This window comes from Phasianus colchicus, chromosome 11 (genome assembly GCF_987193195.1).
Source record: "Phasianus colchicus chromosome 11, bPhaCol1.hap1.1, whole genome shotgun sequence".
Lineage (NCBI taxonomy): Eukaryota > Metazoa > Chordata > Aves > Galliformes > Phasianidae > Phasianus > Phasianus colchicus.
In genome coordinates this window covers 8,052,998-8,073,307 of record NC_143446.1, presented here as the reverse complement: position 1 = coordinate 8,073,307, position 20,310 = coordinate 8,052,998, and the positions used below count along the sequence as shown (strand labels likewise).

Sequence of the window (20,310 nt, the reverse complement as noted above, 5' to 3'; positions counted from 1 at the left end):
AAACATGTTTGCAATATTATACAATTCTAGACTTGCTCCATATAAGTTTTAAAAACTTTTAAAGAAGATACAGACATAGGTGGTAGAAATATGGGGTAGTGCATATATGAAACAAAGACAGAATAAGAACAGGAGTTATGAAGTTGTGAAGCAATGCTTAAAGACATTGTATACAAGAATATATTAGATAAAAGAATCTAAGAGGATTAGAGAAATGTTTGCTAACAAAAATAGGCTCTTCTTTTCAGACTTTCCTGCACATGGACTGTCTTGGGAATGCACATTTATAAATTTCAGGGTCACAAGTACCAAATATAGATCAATGAGTTCCATTGGGTTAGGAAGATCACCACAAACATCCAGCTCTTTCAAACCACTTAGCTTCAGAGAACTGATGCACAGATTAGCACACATCACAGAAGAGTACTATGATTTTTTTTTTTAATTAACAAACAATTGCTATAAACAAAAGGCAGTGCATCTTCTACACCCTTCCTTCCAATTCATATCAGTGGCTTCAAAAGAGCTTCTGCTTTTCCTACCTGCATAGCCAGGCAAAGTGTGTTCAGCATGATGAGGACAAACATGATGTATTCAAATCCAGTAGAATTCACCACGTACCAGAACTTGTACTGGTAGGGATTTTTTGGAATGTATCTACGAAGAGGTCGTGCCTTCAAGGCATATTCCACACACTGACGCTGCAAAAGAAAATACATCAAAAACCGTCAGATCATAGCCAAGAGTCAAACAAAGGGAATATAATCGGTGATGAGTGCAAATTGTTAAAAGCAGAAAGAAGCAGTGTACCTATTTTACGTACATTTTTAAGTACTAATAAATTAATCAAGTAGCTTACCAACCCTCACTTGGTTATTTACAACTGCATCTAGGCACGTACTCTACTCAGCTACATGCAAAGAATCAAAGATGAAAATTCTAAAGCATTTCACCCTCACACAGCATACCAGTATACCACCAACCACATGTATGTATACATATATGTATTGTTTATAGTATTAAGTGTACTGATACACATATCATCATATTGTTACCCAACCAACATAATATTAACTTACATAATACATACATAATATTAACTATATAATATTAACATTGTTGTATGAACAATGAGTTCATACAACAGAACTCATTGTAAAGAATCTCAGCTAACAATAATGCTGACTTCTAATTGTCTTTAAGCAGTACTTTGTCTTTACTAAATTTTCAATCATTATCATGACTGCATAGCATAAAATCCTACAGTCTGCAAAATAAACACCAGTGGGTGTTATTCCTATTTGTTGAGATAAACTGATAGCAGCAACATCATGGATTCACCTCCAGGTCTCAGCACCTAAATCTCCATATCTGTTGGGCCTTCTCCTTGTCTTTTGAAGAATGCTTACAAAAGCTAGCTGTTGGGGGCACAAAATGCATTATGAATGCTCCACAGAGCTTCATGCTTAACTACATTGGATGAAGAGTGTTGCAGTGGAACAATGGTAGCCAAAAAACTATGACTGGTCACTGGCAAGTTTCTTAGTGAAAGGGTTAAATAATAAAAGGGAAATACGAGCATCACATGTGATTTATTTACTTTTTTTTAATAGACAAAAAAAGTAGAGTAGAATATTCTGAACACTTCAAACATTTTCAGTCTATCCAGAACATAACTTTTACATATCTGTTCTTATTGTAAAATCTACTTCTGCCTATGGATAAACTGTTAAATGCTTGCATTCCTCTTAACATGACACCAAGAAGTGAGACACTAAGACACTAGCAACCATCACATAACAACCTTCACAACAAAAAGACTGAGATGCTTGGCTTGCAGAAAGAGGAATACAGAGTGACCTGAATACCAACTGATGCTATTTACTCAGGCTACTTTTTAAAATTATTTTATTACTAAGATATGTGTTTGATGCCTTCCTCTGGCCCAAAGCAGAAAGGAAGCTATTGGTGAATAAATAAATAAAAAAGAATACTTTCAAAAATTAAGAGTTCATTATGTATTTTAACCTGATTTTTGTCCAGCTCACAGTTCTTGTATTCTTGTTCTCCCTGTTCTTGGAATGTAACGATGACAAAACCAACAAATATGTTCATCATAAAGAAAGCAATAATGATGATATAGATGATGAAAAAAATGGAGATCTCCACTCTGTAGTTGTATACAGGTCCTACATTCTCGCCATTGGAATCAATAGCTTTGTACAGCAGCCTGGGGGGGGAAAAAAATCTTCATTAGCATTAAAATGGCAAAAGATAGTAAAATATGGAGACTCAGAGGACAGATTTCAGAAATACCCTACTATTTATTATCGACTTCACTCTGAATACAAGTGTAGTTACAAACGTAACCAAAACAGAAGAAATAATGTTATTTTCTTTTTTATAATCAAGACAATGACCAACTGGTTGTATTTTTTTTTTTTTTTTCCCCACATACAGCTGTCCTTTACGTACTTAGGCACATTGCCAAAGGCAGCTTGTTCTTCTCAGGTTTTCTACACAGTGTATAGTAGCTTAGTTTTATAGTAGAAGTTTTACTCAAAGTTCTAAAATTTTAATATTAGTATTATTAGCCTTAATGGGTAAAGATAAAAAAAATTGTTACTCTAGTGCTAGAAGAATAGCTTGCTGTAGCAAAAGTAACTGAAAGATTAGGAAGCAATCAATACAAATGCACAAGATTTCACTGATTTGAACAAGCACACACAAAAATAATATATTCTGAGATCATACAGTACTTTTAAGTTATCCTATATTGTTTGTCACTTTGAGTTGATTTCAGAGACAGAAAGAAGCTAAGTACTACCAGTGCATTCTCAACAGCTGTATATTCCATACCCTGAACCACACTGAAAGTGCAAAACAAAGACTGAAATCCTGTTTTGCTGAGTTCCTGAATGCAACATTACCCACTTACAGACCACAGAGATGGAGAACTGCAATTACTGGAATACAATTACTTTGTACTATATATTTTGAGTTCCTTGTAAAGGAAATTTCCCAAAACTTAAGTTGTACTTAAAAATCCATCCTCATTTATTTCTTGTAAATATAGGAATGTAAAAATGAGAACTTTTTCCATTACTGACAGGAGCAAATGAAGAAATACCAGGAAAAAATGCACAGATTTAGAAGGATACTAGGTTTATTTCCTTCCTTTATTTCTACACCATTGCTTAAGACTGTTTTGTTGCCCCAAAATACTTAGTAAACGATAGAGAATTTTTCTGGAAAATGTGTCTTAATATTAATGTTACGAAGCATTCACTCACGCTGGCCAGCCTTCAAAAGTGGACACTGTGAAAAGGGCCATCATAGCAGACAGAACATTGTCGAAGTTGAAATCACTATTTTGCCAGACCCTCTCTTTGACCATTGGATTATCAACATCTCCATCTTTATAAACAATGTATATCCCCCTGTGGGAAAGGAAAGGAAACAAACTGCCATTAGTAAAATATTTAATTAGCCCTGAAGTTATACAATTATTTATTCAAAATAATTTATTTTACTCCATCATAAATTTGTTTTATTTCCTTGCTAACCTGTCCTGACTGCCTTCATGTTTTAGAGTTTTCTTCTGGATTTCAAGATGGTAATTCCAATTTACACAAACCTGAATCACCTATCACATGCCTGCCCTTATCTGGTGCAGTTTACTCAACATATGTGTGACTTTCTTAGCTTAAAAGAGTTCTCACCGGCATTCCTCTGGATTCTGTTTTGCCTCATCAGTGCACTTGTAGAATTTTCCCTACATATAAAACAAAACACAGTGATAAAATGGAGAACATACACAATAAATGCCTTTACACTATGACTGCTTCCAAATGAGACCAAGCCACCAAGCAGCAAGACACCAAGAATTCAACTCAGTTTTGCTATTCTTGCTGCAGTACTACTTTTGAGTCTGCTCACCTTGAAGAGCTGCACTCCAATACAAGCAAACATGAACTGCAGCAGAGTTGTAACAATCATGATATTACCAATAGTTCTTATAGCCACAAAGACACACTGAACAACGTGCTGGAAAGAAAGAAAAAAAACGTTTTAAACCTAGAACAGCTACCACAAGAATAAAAGCCTACTTTATCACACTTAGATCACTTTTTAAAGCTACTGTTTTTGCTCTGACAGTATTATACCTGCTATCATAGCTAAGCTCCTTTCCAAAATTTGCCCGTAAATCTGTTGAGACAGACCCATTAACATGTATAGATTAAAATGTACACATGCACTGTAGGATGGCAACGGAGCCATTTCTGTGACATGTTGGCTCACAACAAGTACCATGGTCAAATTCTGCTATCTGTGGCTCTGGTTTTCCTCCACATATAAACTATTGGATTCGTGGGCAGAATCTGGCTCAGTATGTTTAAGAATCAGGAACTGATTTATGGGTTTGCACTCTTCCAGAAAATTTTTAACCTGAAGCAGAATTGAGGAATCAAGTCAACAGAAATGTAATCTAGAAAAAGATGAAAATATAAACCTTAAGTCCTTTTGCTCTGTTTATAGCCCTTAGGGGCCTCAAGACTCTCAAAACTCTAAGGATCTTCACAACTGAGATAGCACTTGACCTGGGGAAAAAATAAAAGTTTGTTACATTTAAGGTAATCAATTTTATTTCTAAGAACAACGATGTTCTCACAACTTCCTTATACACGAAAATTCACAACATTGTATACAAGATTTTTTGAAGCACTCTTTCACTAATCTATTATTCATACTAGAAAATAATAACATTATAAATACTGTAAGAATCATTTTGATTTCTGGAGCAACTTGGGAATTAACAGCTTGGGGGCTCATCTGACACAAAAGCAATTAAGTTGGTCAGGAGCAAATTACACCCCAGAGTACTTTCTTTTTTGAATGCTGACACCTCATTCAAAAACCTTGTGCAAGTCCTGCAAGTCAGTGAATACCTTCATTTCCAACCAACTGGATTTGAAAAGATCTCAACGGAATCACATTTGTTTTCAGCAGCTATAACAGCAGACAGTCCATTAAAGAACACACTGCAAAACTAAAATCTTGCATAAGCATTGGAACACAAGCAGAACACAAACTGGGAGGGGGCTGACTGACAGCCAGCCCTTGCTCATTTCTAGGTCAGTAAAGGATTCACAGATGATTTAAACAAGGCACAGCTGCTCGCTTAGAGAATCAGTAAGCACCTTCTGACTCTGTTATTATGTTCTGCCTGATCCAAAAGAAGCAAAGCATCCCTCATTACCACTTACAGCCCTGATTAAGCTACAACTTCTCTCCCCTTCAAATCCAGTCAGGTTATATATCCCAGTAGGACAATGCCAAAAGAACAAGCTCATTGAATAGAGGCTGTGTATGTGGCAATAACACAAAGGAGGGCATATAAACCTCCAGAAGCTCCAGGAATTCCTTGCTACACAACAGAGTGCTGTGGTGTTCCTCCTTGTTCTCTTGGCAATAGTGGGAAGCAGTGATTTGCTTCCAATCTCTATTAGTATTGAATTACAACTCTCCATATAAAGCATCACCTCCTCCTGTTCCCAGCCTTGACTGCGCCCACACAAAACAGGAGAACAAAAGGAGCTGCAAGACTGATTTCAGTAGAGAACCCCAGAGCAAAAAATAAATTGTTCAGATTGTAATACTTACTGAATACCAAATGACACCAGAGAAACACCCACAACCAGCAAATCCAGCAAATTAAAGTAATTTCTGCAGAAGGACCCTTTATGGAGGAATGCTCCGAAAGCTGTCATCTAAAAACAGAATTGTTTCATGTTTAATCTCTATCTCAATCTATTCACATCTACATTTAGGCTGTTTACAAGATGCCTGCCTAGAATGTGAATGCATACAATAGTATCACCTTCTAAAAACAACTGAAATTTTGAAAAATACTACATATGTTAAGTAACTTTTAATTTAAAGAACAAAAATTCTGCTCAGGAAACATGAGTAAATGTGTCAATTGCTTCTGATGCCAACAAATGTTGTATTTTTATGTAACTGATTAGGCTGAGTGGATTTCACTGAAGAGGCTGGGCTTTTGATAGAAAAGTGACTACAAGAACCATAAACCTTCTATGCTTACAAAACTGTAAGGTCCAGATTATGACTCCTTATTGTTCCTATTGTCTTGAAGGAGCTGAAAACGTACTGCAAAATCCCAAGAGTAAAATCTGGTACAGAAGCCATGCAAAGCTGCCATCAGGCAGAATTACTTTGCTGCCTCCTCCACACAGGGTTGAGACCATCAGTGAGTACCTTGGAAGGTTTTACATAGCACGTTTGCAGTACTGGGGATTCTGATTCCCCTGGGCAGTGGAGCAGCCCAAAGACTGCAATGATTAAGCTGTAGATGACCCTACTCATTGCAGGGCAGTTGGGCTAGATGACCTTCACAGGACACTTTCAACTCAAACAGTTTTATGATTCTATGACTCTTTCGTACTAGGCATGAACTGCAATCCCTGAGCAAGTACCCCAAAGCTGAGTTTGGCCCCTGAATTTACTAATTAGACCCTTGGTATAACTCAGAGGGAATACTAGTTAAAAAAATCCTCAGAAGAAACCTTTTGATCCAATAAGAAGCACAGAACCTGCACTTGAGTTGAATTTTGCAAATATTTTTTTAAATAATTATGGATTACGATTGAAAATGCTGAAAACTGGACTTCAAATTAAAATACATCTGAAAAACACCCAGTTGTCAGTTGAGGCACATGGCTGAATTTCTTCAGCCTTAAGCGCATCTTAAAAAGAGCTGAGTACTGTCAGTAATTTATTGCTTCCTACAGATAAAGAAAACATCTGTGGATTTTAAACTCATTACTTTCCATTCTGTTCTGTTCTATTCTATTCACCACCATGGAGAGAAAAGATTTCTTGCAGCACACCATTGCATCTTTCAAAACTGTTCCACAGAGCAGAGGAGAGCCACTGATGGGCATCTCACAGTTCAGGGTGTCACTCCTCGTGTGAACGTACTTGTAAGCCTTCTGCATCAGAAATTCTTCAGCTTCAGTGAGTTACACGTTAGCTGCAAAGGATGCCTTTTGCTTGGAAGAAGCTTTCTCTAGTTGTGTTCAATACACTAAATGTTCCTCAAAATTAGAATAACAATCCTAGAGCTTTAATATGACCTTCAGAGAGTTAATACATTATATTATAAAATTTTCAATAAATGCCTACCTCTTTCACTTCCAGTAGTATAGAGTATGACTAAACTAATTAAAGTCAGTGGGAATTAAGAACTAAAATAACCTTGAATAAAAGCCTACATCAATCTACAGATACTCATTCACATTCTAGTATGCAATCAACTGTGCTTAATGTAAAGACTCTCACAAAAGTTAAGGCATTTTGACCTAAAAATGTAGGTGAAGTACTCATCATCCTGTCTTTACATGGAGACCCAGACTTTCATCAGTATAGATCCCAGCAAAATTATTCTACCCTTTGCACAGGTCGAGACCATAGCAAGTCGTAGGGCAAATGCAAGGCAGTGAGCACCACTCCTGTTCTCTTCCTCTTGCCACACCACTGGGACTGGTTTAGATGGCAAGGGATTAGCACAGCTGGGGCAAGGTTAAAAGCACAACCTGGCCTTTGGTTTGACACATTCACACTCCCCAAGTACTGCAAACAGGATGGTAAGCTGGATTTGAAAGCTATGTAGGGGTTACATAAGAGAATTGCAGCTTTTCTGGTATTCATAACCTCCCTCATAACCTCAACACCACATAAAGTGTAAATCCTTATGTCTGCAGAGCAGCCAGTAAAACAGCACAGGGAGAACTCTCCATGTGTTGTGAGTTATTTTAATGCTTCTTTTTAGCACTTGATAATATTGCTCCTAGTTATCTTTGTTTCAGTTTCACACACTTTTTGGCTGGAAATTAAGAACTGCTATTGTTCCTATAGATCTAGTCCTGAATTTGCATCCTGAAGAACTCACACAGCTGCTGGTATGATGGATACTATGAAAAGCACAACACAGAAAGCAACAGGGGAAACGTGGAGGGCTCCAGCCAGGAGCAAACAAAGCCAGAGTCTGAGACATGTTAGTAAAGCAGGCACTGTACATGAATGTGCCATTTTCTGACTGTCCACTGAATTTTTTATGGTACCATTTATTTTCCACTATAAAGACATGCGAGTACACTGCCAGGCAGAGCTTCCTGCAGTTAGTGCAGTCAGGAGCATCAACATGTTTTTCTATGATGGGGCTTCTTGTTTCTTTTTATTACTTAACAATGCCAGATTTCAGAAGTTCATGCTCTAGTGCTTCCTACTTCCCTTGAATAACTTAATGTCAGAATATTTTGCAGTCAGTGAGAATATTTCTTTTCTTAGCACATCTAGTTACGCCATGCTTTGTAATTCCTCCATCTGTACAAAGACAAACTGGAACTACAGAAGCTATACAACCTGCTGCTCAGAGCATGTAGCTGGTCTACCAACTCTTCTGCTGTACAAATGGTGCTAACATATTTAGTATGGCTTCTCAAATTCAGAGTTTGAAACTACTTTGATTGAATGCTACAAGATTTTTCAGTGTTCCTTTCTTTCCTTTAGTTTGGCCTTTCTCTTTATGTGAAAAATCTGGACTTTTTTTCTTTATAACACAAGAAATATTATAAAATCAATCAATTTTTATCAAGCTCCTCACCGCTGAAAATGAGAAGGGATTAAATTGAAGTCTGAGAATATTTGCAAGCATAAAAATAGTCTAGTACTTACAACAGAGCTTATCTTGTAAACAGCCCAAATATTGCATCAATTAGTATTAAACAAGTTGCATAGTGAAAAGTATGCACAGCAATATGAGCAAAAGCTGGGAGAAGAGATTTTGTTAAGCTTAATCCTCAACTAGAAATGCAAAGTTTATGTACAGATTCTTAGTGTACCAGTGTATGAATTGGGGTTACTCAAAGAAAAACTTAAACTGAATATGCACTGATTTAACTTTTAAGAATCATACGTAAGTTTCTGGAAAAAATATTTCACAAATTTTCAAAAAAAAAAAAAAAATTATTATTTTGTTCAACAGTTTCCTAGACATGCATCCAACCCTCAGTTATAGAGCTTCTTTGCCAGAGTAAGCTCCATATACGTTCCGAGTAACCCCAATAGATAATCTTAATAATCAGTACACAAACTGTACATTAAAATGCCACTTTTGAACTCATGCATGGGTAATACATTTAAGCAAGCATATTTATGCCTTTCTGCGTATTTAAATGTATGCCCAAGATAAGATAAATGAAACGTATCTTAGTGTATAGATAGATAAATGCAAGATATCTTGCAAGTCCTATTGCAAGAAAATAGTTATCTATTTTAGCTCTGTGAGTATAGTTCAGCAAGAGAAATGAGAAATTACATGCTCCCTCCTTACAAGACTGATCAACTCTTTTGGAAATGCCAGAGCAGGGAGAAGGAAAAGCTCATGCGCAGTGAATTATTTTTCCCTTTTCTGACAACCGTAAGTTTAAAAAGGGTAAAAAATGAATTACTATATTGATGTAATGATACAAAAATCATCTTCTACATGCATCCAATGGTAAAAAAATAACCAATCAAAACTATGAGAAATTGTCAAATTAAAAATTCCTCTGGTTGAAAAAAAGTTTAGCTTTGATCGCTTAGAGAAAAGGCGAAGAACACTTCAAGTGCCTTTTCTTGGCAGGTGACACACAAGGAAAATCCTTTTAAACAAACTTCCTTTGAAAACCTGTTACCTTCAAAATGATCTCAAATGTAAACATACTAGTGAAGACATAATCTGCATACCCTAGGATCTGGAAGGTAAACAAAAAGTTACAAACATTATTGCTAAAGCTGCTTTTGAGCTAACAAGGATCAATAACAATGCATTACCTTTAACAGGATTTCAACAGTAAAGATGGCTGTGAAAGCATAGTCAAAGTAACCAAGTATCTGCAAGGTATAATACGTGCCACAGTAAGAAATTCAACTATTAGTAAGTTTTTACAGTTTATACCACATGTACAACAACACCTGCATTTACAGAAACAGGTAGATTGGGAATTAAGTCAATACAGTTTAAAATTCCAGCTATTGTGCAACAGTTTATATTTACTTTAAAAATTATCACATGCCACCATGTTTTGATGTGAGATTTTACCACTCAGAACCAGTGAGACTTTCAGTTCTTTCAGACCTTCCCCTATTGGCTTTCACAAGTACCTGCTTCAGACTTTTACAGAGATCCATAATCTTATGCAAGAAATGTTTAGTAATAGTAAATGCTTGTTATTAGCAAGTCATTTTGATGTTGTTGTTCCCATATAGACTGAGCTAGAGTATGACAAAGCACATTAATGAATAACTAAACTAATTAAAATCAGCACTGCAGCTTTTTATTATTTTTTACTTGGAAGACACAGCAGTTCTTTATTTGCAGGAAATTTAGAACACACACCAGTAATTTAGTGACATGCAAACTTTTAAAAATATCATAGATGTGATATTGATTTCACAGTTGTCAATGGAGCTGGGATTTCACCCTTTCAAGGTGGAAGTATTGCTAGCTACCAATTTAGTCACAGACATACACTGCAGCACTGTGTTAGTTTAATTTCAAGGATCCAGCAGTTCACCTAGAAAACAGGTGAGCACAGAGACATGTTTCCAGTGGTGCAACAGCTAAGAAAATGGGAAGGAGAAATAAAATAGACAACACACAACGGACATATTCCTATAAGACCAAAAGAAATCTTTTTTCTTCCCATGTCCCACTGACGATCACATCCCTCCATCCCTTGCTGCGGCTGAAAAAAAGAGTCAGATAAGAAAGCTGTTCAACAAAAATTGGTCAGTAAGGAATTTGTTTTAGAATCAAAGAATGTATTTAATTGCTTGTTAAACTTGTGTTTTCATGCTTTTACTGTCATGAATTTTACCAGATACACCTAACCTGAGACTCATCAGGATGTTCAGCTCTCATGTTTGGCAGTGTGACTTGAGCCAATGTGCTGTCCTTTATTCTGGAATTTTACCACGCTAGCACAGCTACAAACAACATGATCTTCATTAACGAGCCAACATGGGATAACCAACATAAAAAACACAGGACTGAGTAGAAGCAATCATATTTGCAGAAAAGAACATGAACTAACACTCACCAGAAAGCCATGCTACTGAACCTGAGTGCCAACTGGAATAAGCAGAGGCAACTCTTGTAGAAATATAACAGCCAACTCTTCAAATCATATTTTTCAGCACTTTTTCAGTCTTCCAAATACCAACTCACAAAGTCAATGCTAAACTCTCTCTACACAGACATTCAACAGTGAGTTCCTTCCCTTGCCAAGCTGCCCAGCCGAAGGCAATACCATCATTCAAGGTAATTACAAGAAAAACATGCAATTTTGGTGTGTTTGTGAATATTTACAACGTGAGGGCTATGTCTTCTCAAAATTACTCAAACATTTTATCTTCCTGTGTCCCAAAGAGGAAAAATCCCTTCAATTCCCACCACTCTGGAGTTGTATCTTCCTATTACTGGTCTAGTTACAAAAATAAATATCAGCTCTTTAGTAACAATTTCAGTATGGCTCACCAGCTCTGTTTTTCTTGTCCATTACCATGATCTATTCATAAAGTTGTACTTGTCCAGTTTTACAGATATGGGAGGCACACAGTTGCTCTATATACTCCATGGAGAGTGCCTTTTTGTTTTTATCTAATTTTATCCTTGGAAGAAGTATTAGCTTTTTGTTTTTTTGTGAATGTTACTGAAAAAAAACGTTCAGAGAATGTCAACAGCAGAAAGAGCTCAGAGGCACCTACAATAGTACGGGGATACAAGAGCAAAGCTGCAGACAGAAACAGTATTGAGAACCAGTATTTTCATTTTTCCTCAATATGTGCCTACCCTCCTCATTGCATGAACTCAAGTCCCATTAGAGGTTGAAGGACATCTCTTAGTTTTTTAGTTCCGTAAGACAGCTGTTTCAGCCTCCAGAAGCTAGAGCACTAGTTGAGGATAAGAAGAAAAATCAAAAGTTTTTGCACTGAGTTTGTGTGCTGAAGTCTAACTCTTGTTTTAGCTTCATCTAAAAGGAACCTAGTTTGTGCAGTGTGCAACTGCTCTGCAATAAAAATGCAAGCACAACACCTGGGGCAGTAGTGAGATTTGTTTCAAAGCTGCAGAAGGAATCTTAAGCAGAATTAATTCCTCAGATACAGATTAGCATTTAGCCTACTGTAACATTGTGGCCATTCCCAAACCTTTAAAAATCACAAGTTAGATTGTCAAACACCTTGAAACTAAGTTCAGAGTTTTAATTATTCATTTATTTCTTTTTTGATTGATTTTGGAAGGTCTTCGCATTGGTGCCCTGCTTGTTTGGTTTGGTGGTTTGTTTTTTGACATTATGAGTTCAATTTTCAAGCATTTTTTTTTTTTCTACAAGGGAAGACTAAACAAAAGCTGTGTTTCCCAACTATTTGCTCTGGTAACTTTAGTACTGAAACATCTACTGACCCAGAAGGCCCATCTTTCTAGTAAGAGATTTTCCTCTAAGTCCATGGCTAGCCTGCAGATCAACATATATGTAAGACAGGGGAGATCTGACAGTTCTGTCCAAATCCCCACAAAGCAGTTCAATCATAACTAATCAGAAGCATGCACAACTCATGATAACTTGAAAAGCTTTCTCTGTCCCTATTGCAAAATAGCTATACTACCTGTGATGCTCCATCCATAAACATACTTGTCTTTGAAAGATTTATGTTTTTCACACACACACACACAAAAAAAAAAGCAAATGTTTGACTCAGAAAAGGAAAAGGAACATTTCTTCACTTGAAAATTAAAAACAAGGCACTAGTCCTAAAGGTTTATTATTCTATGAGGATATATTTATCTCCAGATACAAAATTGATAGGCTTACATTATTTCGAAATGAGTGGCTGCGAATTGGATCTTCTGCTGCTAGGGAAACACTGCTCAGCATGATGAAGACAAGGATGAGATTGGTAAAGATGTGGTGATTGATGAGCCTGTGGCATCCCACTCGAATTCTGCAGAAGAAATACAAAAATGTACCACATGTGCAAATACAATTCACCAGATGGCTAATACACAACATGTTTTTTATTACTCTGCCAAAAATGACAGATCTGGGAAAACATCAGCAGTTAAAACATGGTGTAATGCTGAAGCTATTGCTCCCTCTTATGTAAAAAACTTAAATCAATTCAAAATCCAGTTCTCCAGTTGCGAAAATGCACTTATCAAAAGAATAAGGGAGACAACTTCCCAGATTATGAATGCCATTATAAATTCCAGTGTTTATACCACTGTGCATGTAGATAGATATCAATGTCAAATGCCAAATATTAAGGTTATTCAGATCCCAACTGTTACTCGCTATTAAAGTTGTAAATATTAATTTGGTGAGATGTGTTTAAGTTTAGAGATCTTCTTGTGTTACTTGAAGACTCTGATCAAATAATAATTTCCCTCAAAGATTCTATTTTGCAGAATTATAGGACCAGTGTGTGCTGAAGATTATAGAGCTGCTAGCATTCAGACAAATATGAAGTGGGATTGCATGTATGCTGACAGTCACTGAGCCCAAGGTCACTGAGCTATAGTGACACTGGGCACTTCACTGGAGTTGGTCCAGAATTAAACTGGCAAAATGGCAGAATCTTGTTCATAATTGACTAACACTAAAGTCGTTTGAAATATTCTTCTGAAAAATCATCAGTTTCTCAGAGGAAATTTGTTCTTTTAAGTAGATGATTTGAGTACAGTATATCTCAGTTAAGCAAGATGGAGATTTCACCCTGAGAAACCATATAGAATTAATTGAGAACAAAAGGAAATTGACATGTTCAACAAGTCTAATGTATGTGCATTCAGCACGTGTTCTTAAAATTACCAGTTTAAATAGATACCTTTCTAGTTTGTCAAAAAATTCTGAGTATTAGATAATCCTCATAATCAATAAGATACAAGCCCAAAATATCGGGCTTGTATCATCCTTTAATCTTATCTGTGAAGACCTCTGCCACGGAGGAAACAAGGCTCTCCTGTAGAAATAACTTTTAAAAGCCCTGCCATGACTGCCCCTGAAATTGCTATACCTGAATGTAACAGCTATCTTCAGTCCTGTAGGAACTGAATTCCATTCACTTGTTCACTTCCATCCAACAATCAGTAACAACTTTTACTGACTACTGAAGCTTGCTTTCCTCATCACTATAGAATCTGCAGTGCTCTGGAGTTAGATTGAGTGGTGAAAGATTTCCATTTCCTCCAAAATCTAACTACTCTTGTTTCTGATTTTTTAAATAATTTGTCAGTTTTAGTTTTAATCTGGAAAAACACTGTCAACTGAGAGGATACATACCTCCTTCCTCCTTCTTGTCTCTTACATTTTTTCCTCATTCCTCACGTTCACTGCTACAAAAACATGCCATTCTTCCCATGGTTTCTAGGAATTCCACCTCATGCAAAAATCCTCATAGTTCATGTTCAGATCTTTTATATCCAGTGACTAAGAGAATAGCTAGCTAGTAGACATCAAAAGGTACTTTTCAGACCTATGCAGATCTATGCTATAGTCAGTACATAAAAAATATCATCATCTTTGACAGCGGGAGGCAAATTAATGTATTTAACAAATTATTTTTATTTATCAAGTCACTTAGAAACCAATTCCTATCTTGCTGCAGATATTGCTGCTCTATCCGTACACTCAGTGCAAGGAGATCTACTCCTTCACCACTGGAGGAGCTAAGGGAGAATATTCCAGAATGATATTTACGGATTGGTGCTGCTGAAAATGAAGAAGGCACTCCCTTCGGGGATCGGTGTTATCTTCTCCTTCATATTTAGTTCTGATATTCTACGGGGACGTGGGCCTGCTGGTACCTCAGGTTCATCCTCCTCATCTTCTTCATCTTCACCTACTATAAATTAAACATTTATTTTACTAAAAATAAAAAGGATTTTTTTTTTTCATAACAATATAAAATTGTATTATATATACAATTCAGTGTTTCATCAATTTCAATAACAATTTATCAATTTCATAGCAATATAAAATTGTATTAATATATATACACAGCTTACGGGAAAAATTATATTTACACAGCTTTATATCACATATACCATAAATTATATACCACAGCTTTAAACATCCATGAAAAAAATGTGAATGAATCTATGAATATTCAGAGAGTAGACAGGTTTCACCAGAGTACTGAACGATTCATAGATGTTATAGCTGTACCCCTCTCAATACTTTACCAAAGGTCTTCGGAGTCTGGGGAGGTCCCTGAGGACTGGGAATAGTGTTATATATACATCTACAAGAAGGATCAGAGAGAATGATGCTAAGTCTGCTTGGGGTCAGATTCCAGGGCCAGTCCTGTTCAACCCTTTTATCACTGATCTGGATGCAAGATTGGAAAGCATCCTTAGAAAGTTCATTAATAATACTAAACTCGGAGGAGGTGTTGAATCTCTGGTAGGACAAGAGGTCTTGCAGAGGGATCAAGGTAGACTAGAGCATTAGACAATCAGCAAATAGCATGAAATTCAACAGAGGTTAAGTGCCAAGTTCTACGCTTGAAACAGTAGAGTCTGGGAGATGAATGGCTGGAGAGCAGCACTGCAGAAAGGTATCAGGGGGTAGTAGGTGACCGCAGGCTCAAAATGAGCCAGCTGTGTGGCCTGGCAGCCAAATGATAAACCATGTTTGCAAACACAGCATAGCCAGCTGGCCAAAAGAGGTGATTCTGACATAGCCTTGGTGCAGCTTCACTTTGAATAATGCGTGTGCTCTGGGCTCCACAATAATAAGAAGAAATGCTGGATGATCTTGAAAGCATCTAGAGGAGGGCAACAAAGCTGAGGAGAGGCTGAGGACTCACACCCCCTGATCCTGTGCCAGAAGACCCACACAAACTCGAGCTCTATAATCCCATCCCTGAGGTGTATTGTAAGACTCTGTGCAGTTTGGTCAACGAGCATTCCAATGGTAGGGTAGAAACAGATTTCTGTAACAGGTGTTGAAACAATCAGAATGGATTTTTAGATAGAGGTGTTTGCTGGACTGGAAGATACTGAGATAATAGTGACTGAACACCTTCAGACCTGGAAAGTCTTTTTACTTCCAAACATTTTAGAATTTGCGTTCACATTCAGGTTACTATTAGCACAAGAGTCTTCAGGCTCACAGTATTAACCCTCATGTTTATACTCTTAAGAGAGCTAAAGAAAAATGTTGTACTTAGCAACTTAGAGGCCCATTTATCCACTGATAACAGAGTGCAATTTCACTGACTTCAAAGGAGATGACTCAGTGTTCAGAGAGAGCAGTTTATGATATTTTAGCTAACAAATTTAAATGCTTTTGTCTTTGGACTGGTATTAACATACCTGGTACATCACAGGGTGGATAAGGATCTTTATCTTCATCCTCTCCTTCTCCATATTCAGCAATTGTCACCTATGGCCATGAAAGAGGAGAAAATAGTTTTCAGTAGAGCTTTGCATACAGAGTTTAACAGAAGGCAGAACAAGTAAGACTCTGCAGTCAAGAAAGTCATGCCCATATTTAGCCTGATTTTTTAAAACAGGATAACCCTGAGAAGAGAGAAGAACTGACATTTTAATATATATATTTAAAACATTATTTTTCTATAATATCTGTATTCCTTTAGCTGTTCACATTACAATCACAATATGACCAACAGGTTTGGTAAAAATCACTAATAATGGTTGAAAATTCAACTGAGAATTCATCTTTTACTAATTTCTTCCACTGGATTTACCAGGCAAAATACATTCAGAGATCCTAAAGTAATGACAAATTTGACCTTTCCTTCTTTGGATATTAAAATCAAAAGGATTTTCTGGGCTAACAGATTCTGCAAAGACGCCAAGCATCAGAAGGGCTTCCTTTCCCCGGAAAAAAATATATGGGTGATGACTTCATAAAAGAAATCACATAACGAATAGCAGGCCTGAAAAGTAATTCCTTCTTAAACACATGTTAAAAAAAAAATAAACACCTTACTATCCTTGGGCTTCTTTTGGTCACCTTCTGACTTCTCACTTTTTTTATTTTCCAGACTCTCTTTTCTAGAAAACACAAACAGGCAAAAAACAAGTACAATGCAAATCACGAAAGGACAAGCGGTTTAGAATGAATTATAAGCATACTTTTAAAAGCTGAGTATTCATAAAAACATCCATTAAAAAATGTAAGCGATATTTAAAGTGATTTGCACAGAAGCAGTCATCAAAGTAATAAAATCTACTGCATTTGAACACACTTGATCCATTTCAAACATTACCATTTTGAATTTAACTGCAGAATTCAATGCATGATCATTACTCCTTTCTAGATGGATAAAATGTGCTCTTGGACTTGCATTGATTTCAACGAGCAGCACTAATCTTGAGGAAAGGTCTTCTTCTTGCCTGTATAAGGCTTACAGAACTGATTCCAAATGGTCTTTTTCACTGGCAAGAACAGATACATTCCTGTTCTAATTGTACAATAAATCCTACCATTATGATGTTTAAACATCAGTTGGCTTTCATTCTCTCCTTAGGTCATCCTATTTTCCCAATCCCTAGCCAACTTTTATCTAAAATCACTCTAACTGGGTCTTAATTTAATGTCAAGGTAAATTCTGTCCTTTGTTTCCCAAGTCCAATAAATTTTGCAAATAGTGAGGCTATTTATGCAAGAAAGAATTACAGGAAAAAACTTATTTCTCTCCTCCTCCCTTCTCTTGCTCATTCATCACGCCTGAGCTGTTTTACCTTGCATTCTTTTTCCTTTCCTTTTCTTCTGCTTCTTCTTTCTGAGCAGTATTTAGACTTTCAGCATCTGCCAAGTTATCCACAGCAATGGCCAAGAAGACATTTAGCAAGATATCTATTTCAAATAATTTTAAGGACATTATGCTTTACAACACTTTGTTTAGTTTATTATTAGTATAAACACTGACAATGTGAGAGAGATAAATCCCATGTTCCCAACCTTAAGTGTAGAGACGGGTGACATTGGAATGTAGTGCAAATAACACTCACTAACAGTGTAGAATAATACTTGGTGTAAAACCAGCCAAGATCCAGCAGGATCACTGATTTTAAAATAATGGAACACTTGCTGTTTGTTTGTTTTTAAATAAAATGAAACTTAACTTTATGTTAGCCTGAGCATGCTTCAAATACAAAACATCATCCTTTGAAAGTCAAGGATGTTCAGGCATTTTGAAAAAATTATTTCTATAGTGCTCTGTTTTCTGTGTCTATGAAAATCTATATCAAATTTTGTACTTCAGTCTGTATCAGTTACGCACAAATACCGATATAAGTACAGTGTAGTACAGAAAATAGAATGTTTTTGCCCTTTTATTACCTCCTGACCTTTTAAGAATTTAAGAGAATGACACTAGTTTCTGTTGCTGAATGGGACCAAGGGATTATTTCCAGCATACTGAAGTCAGGGAAGGGGAATGCTTCAGAAGACTTAATCCTAGCTGACTCAATATTTCTCCTTGTCAATTTCTCTCATCTGGTCCTTGCAGTATACAGTGGATCACTGGCTCCATTGTCGGTGTGTGTCAGACCTAACAGATCTATACAAAGAATCAAAAGGATGAACAGGAAATTACTGTCATAGAGATCAAACTACATCCATTCATTTCGAGAAGGAGAGATGTCAAATAGAGACAAGCAGGTAGAATAAGGTTGTTTTCCCATTGAGGGAAGAATAATTTTTATTTTTTTTTTTTCCTGCCACTGTGGTGGTTGCAGACTTAGAGATCCCTGGAATCTCATTCATCAGGGAATGTAAAAAAGAGAATTGCTCTATGAAGTCAATTCAAAGGACTGAGCACATGCACAATGAGCGTGCATGTCCATTGCAACTTACTCTCTTCTGGAAAAATCTTGCCTGTGGCCCTGGCATGGTTACACCCTGGCATGGTTACACCCTGGCACACAGCTCTATTTGGAGATGCTTCCATGAAGCACAAAGGATACAGTTACCGCAGATGAAGAGGATAATGAAATATATGCAGACTATCATGCCTGAAGATGATGGGCCACCATACGCCATTATGCCATCATACATAACAGCATTCCAGTCTTCACCTGTTAGAATCTGAGAAGCAAATATATTATTAATAACTCATCATTAAAAGGAACAATAGAGAACTATGTTTCCTATGCTCAAAATACACAATAAAGCTAACCTTCTGTATACAAAAACTACTAGTGAGGAGATAGGAAGCAGATACAGCGTTGAGTCTTATAGTGCCTGCCTTAAACATTCACCTACAATGTCTGAAACCAAACACTGTGGTAATGTGCAACGTCTGCAAAGCTGAACATGGAAATGGTTAGAAAGATGGAACTGATTAGCCTGATCTCTAATCTTTAAAACTGTAATAAACATGGTAGTGTCTCTTTAAACTTATTTCTATATTATAGTAACTGATATAAACCCATATGCACACATGCCCTCTAACAATGCATCTCAATTTTTCCATAGGGAAAAGCTGAACTTTTAAATAGTTAATGAAGTTAAAGGAAACAAATTAATAAAAATAAGACAACCTGTCACCTCTTTTTCTAAGTGTAAATTTGATGGACAAAAGAGATTTTGTGAAGTAATATGACAGCTATGTTGCATAGATAGATCATATAAGACATGAAACAAATGGTACAAATGGCGCAGAATTACCGGAGTACTGAATTTAATGAGCAGAATGCTACTTGAAGTAAACTGAATAAATAGTATTCGCAATTTTGCTTTCAGGCAACATGATCACTTAAACAGTTCTGCTGATTGTCAAAGATAAAATGTTTCATAGGGGATGAAAGACAGTTACCTGGAATACAGTTAAAAGAGCTTGTGGAAAATTATCGAAGGTGCTCCGTTTTGTTTGAGTTTCATCAAAATTAAATTTGCCTCCAAACAGCTGCATTCCAAGCAACGAGAAGATTATGATGAAGAGGAAAAGCAGAAGCAACAGTGAAGCAATGGACTTCATTGAGTTTAACAAGGATGCTACCAAGTTGCTCAGGGATGCCCAGTGCCTATAAATTAAAATGCGTGTGTTAACACACACCGAAAAAAAAAAAAGAAAAAAAAGAAAAAAAAACCATAACAAAACCAACCAACCAAAAAAAAAAACAACCAACCAAAAGAACAGTAAAAGAGCAGTGCATGATGAAGTATTACAAAAGAATTGCTGATCACCCTTCAGCTATCCCTAAAGTTAGCA

General features: G+C 36.5%; 1 protein-coding gene across 9 annotated transcripts in view; it reads right to left on the bottom strand.

Moving 5' to 3' along the window:
* The window catches only part of CACNA1D (calcium voltage-gated channel subunit alpha1 D), a 170,212-nt gene that overhangs the window by 44,645 nt on the left and 105,257 nt on the right, over window positions 1–20,310 (bottom strand). For all 9 annotated transcript variants that reach the window (XM_090148162.1, XM_090148157.1, XM_090148156.1 and 6 more), the window contains 15 exons: window positions 19,915–20,122; window positions 19,064–19,184; window positions 17,837–17,951; window positions 17,077–17,146; window positions 16,442–16,511; window positions 14,823–14,967; window positions 12,939–13,068; window positions 9,898–9,957; window positions 5,665–5,771; window positions 4,514–4,601; window positions 3,940–4,047; window positions 3,723–3,775; window positions 3,294–3,440; window positions 2,029–2,230; window positions 543–701 (listed from right to left, as the gene is read on the bottom strand). In XM_090148162.1, the coding sequence (XP_090004288.1) occupies window positions 543–701; window positions 2,029–2,230; window positions 3,294–3,440; window positions 3,723–3,775; window positions 3,940–4,047; window positions 4,514–4,601; window positions 5,665–5,771; window positions 9,898–9,957; window positions 12,939–13,068; window positions 14,823–14,967; window positions 16,442–16,511; window positions 17,077–17,146; window positions 17,837–17,951; window positions 19,064–19,184; window positions 19,915–20,122 (1,783 nt within the window). The remainder of the gene's footprint in view (window positions 1–542; window positions 702–2,028; window positions 2,231–3,293; window positions 3,441–3,722; window positions 3,776–3,939; window positions 4,048–4,513; window positions 4,602–5,664; window positions 5,772–9,897; window positions 9,958–12,938; window positions 13,069–14,822; window positions 14,968–16,441; window positions 16,512–17,076; window positions 17,147–17,836; window positions 17,952–19,063; window positions 19,185–19,914; window positions 20,123–20,310) is intronic.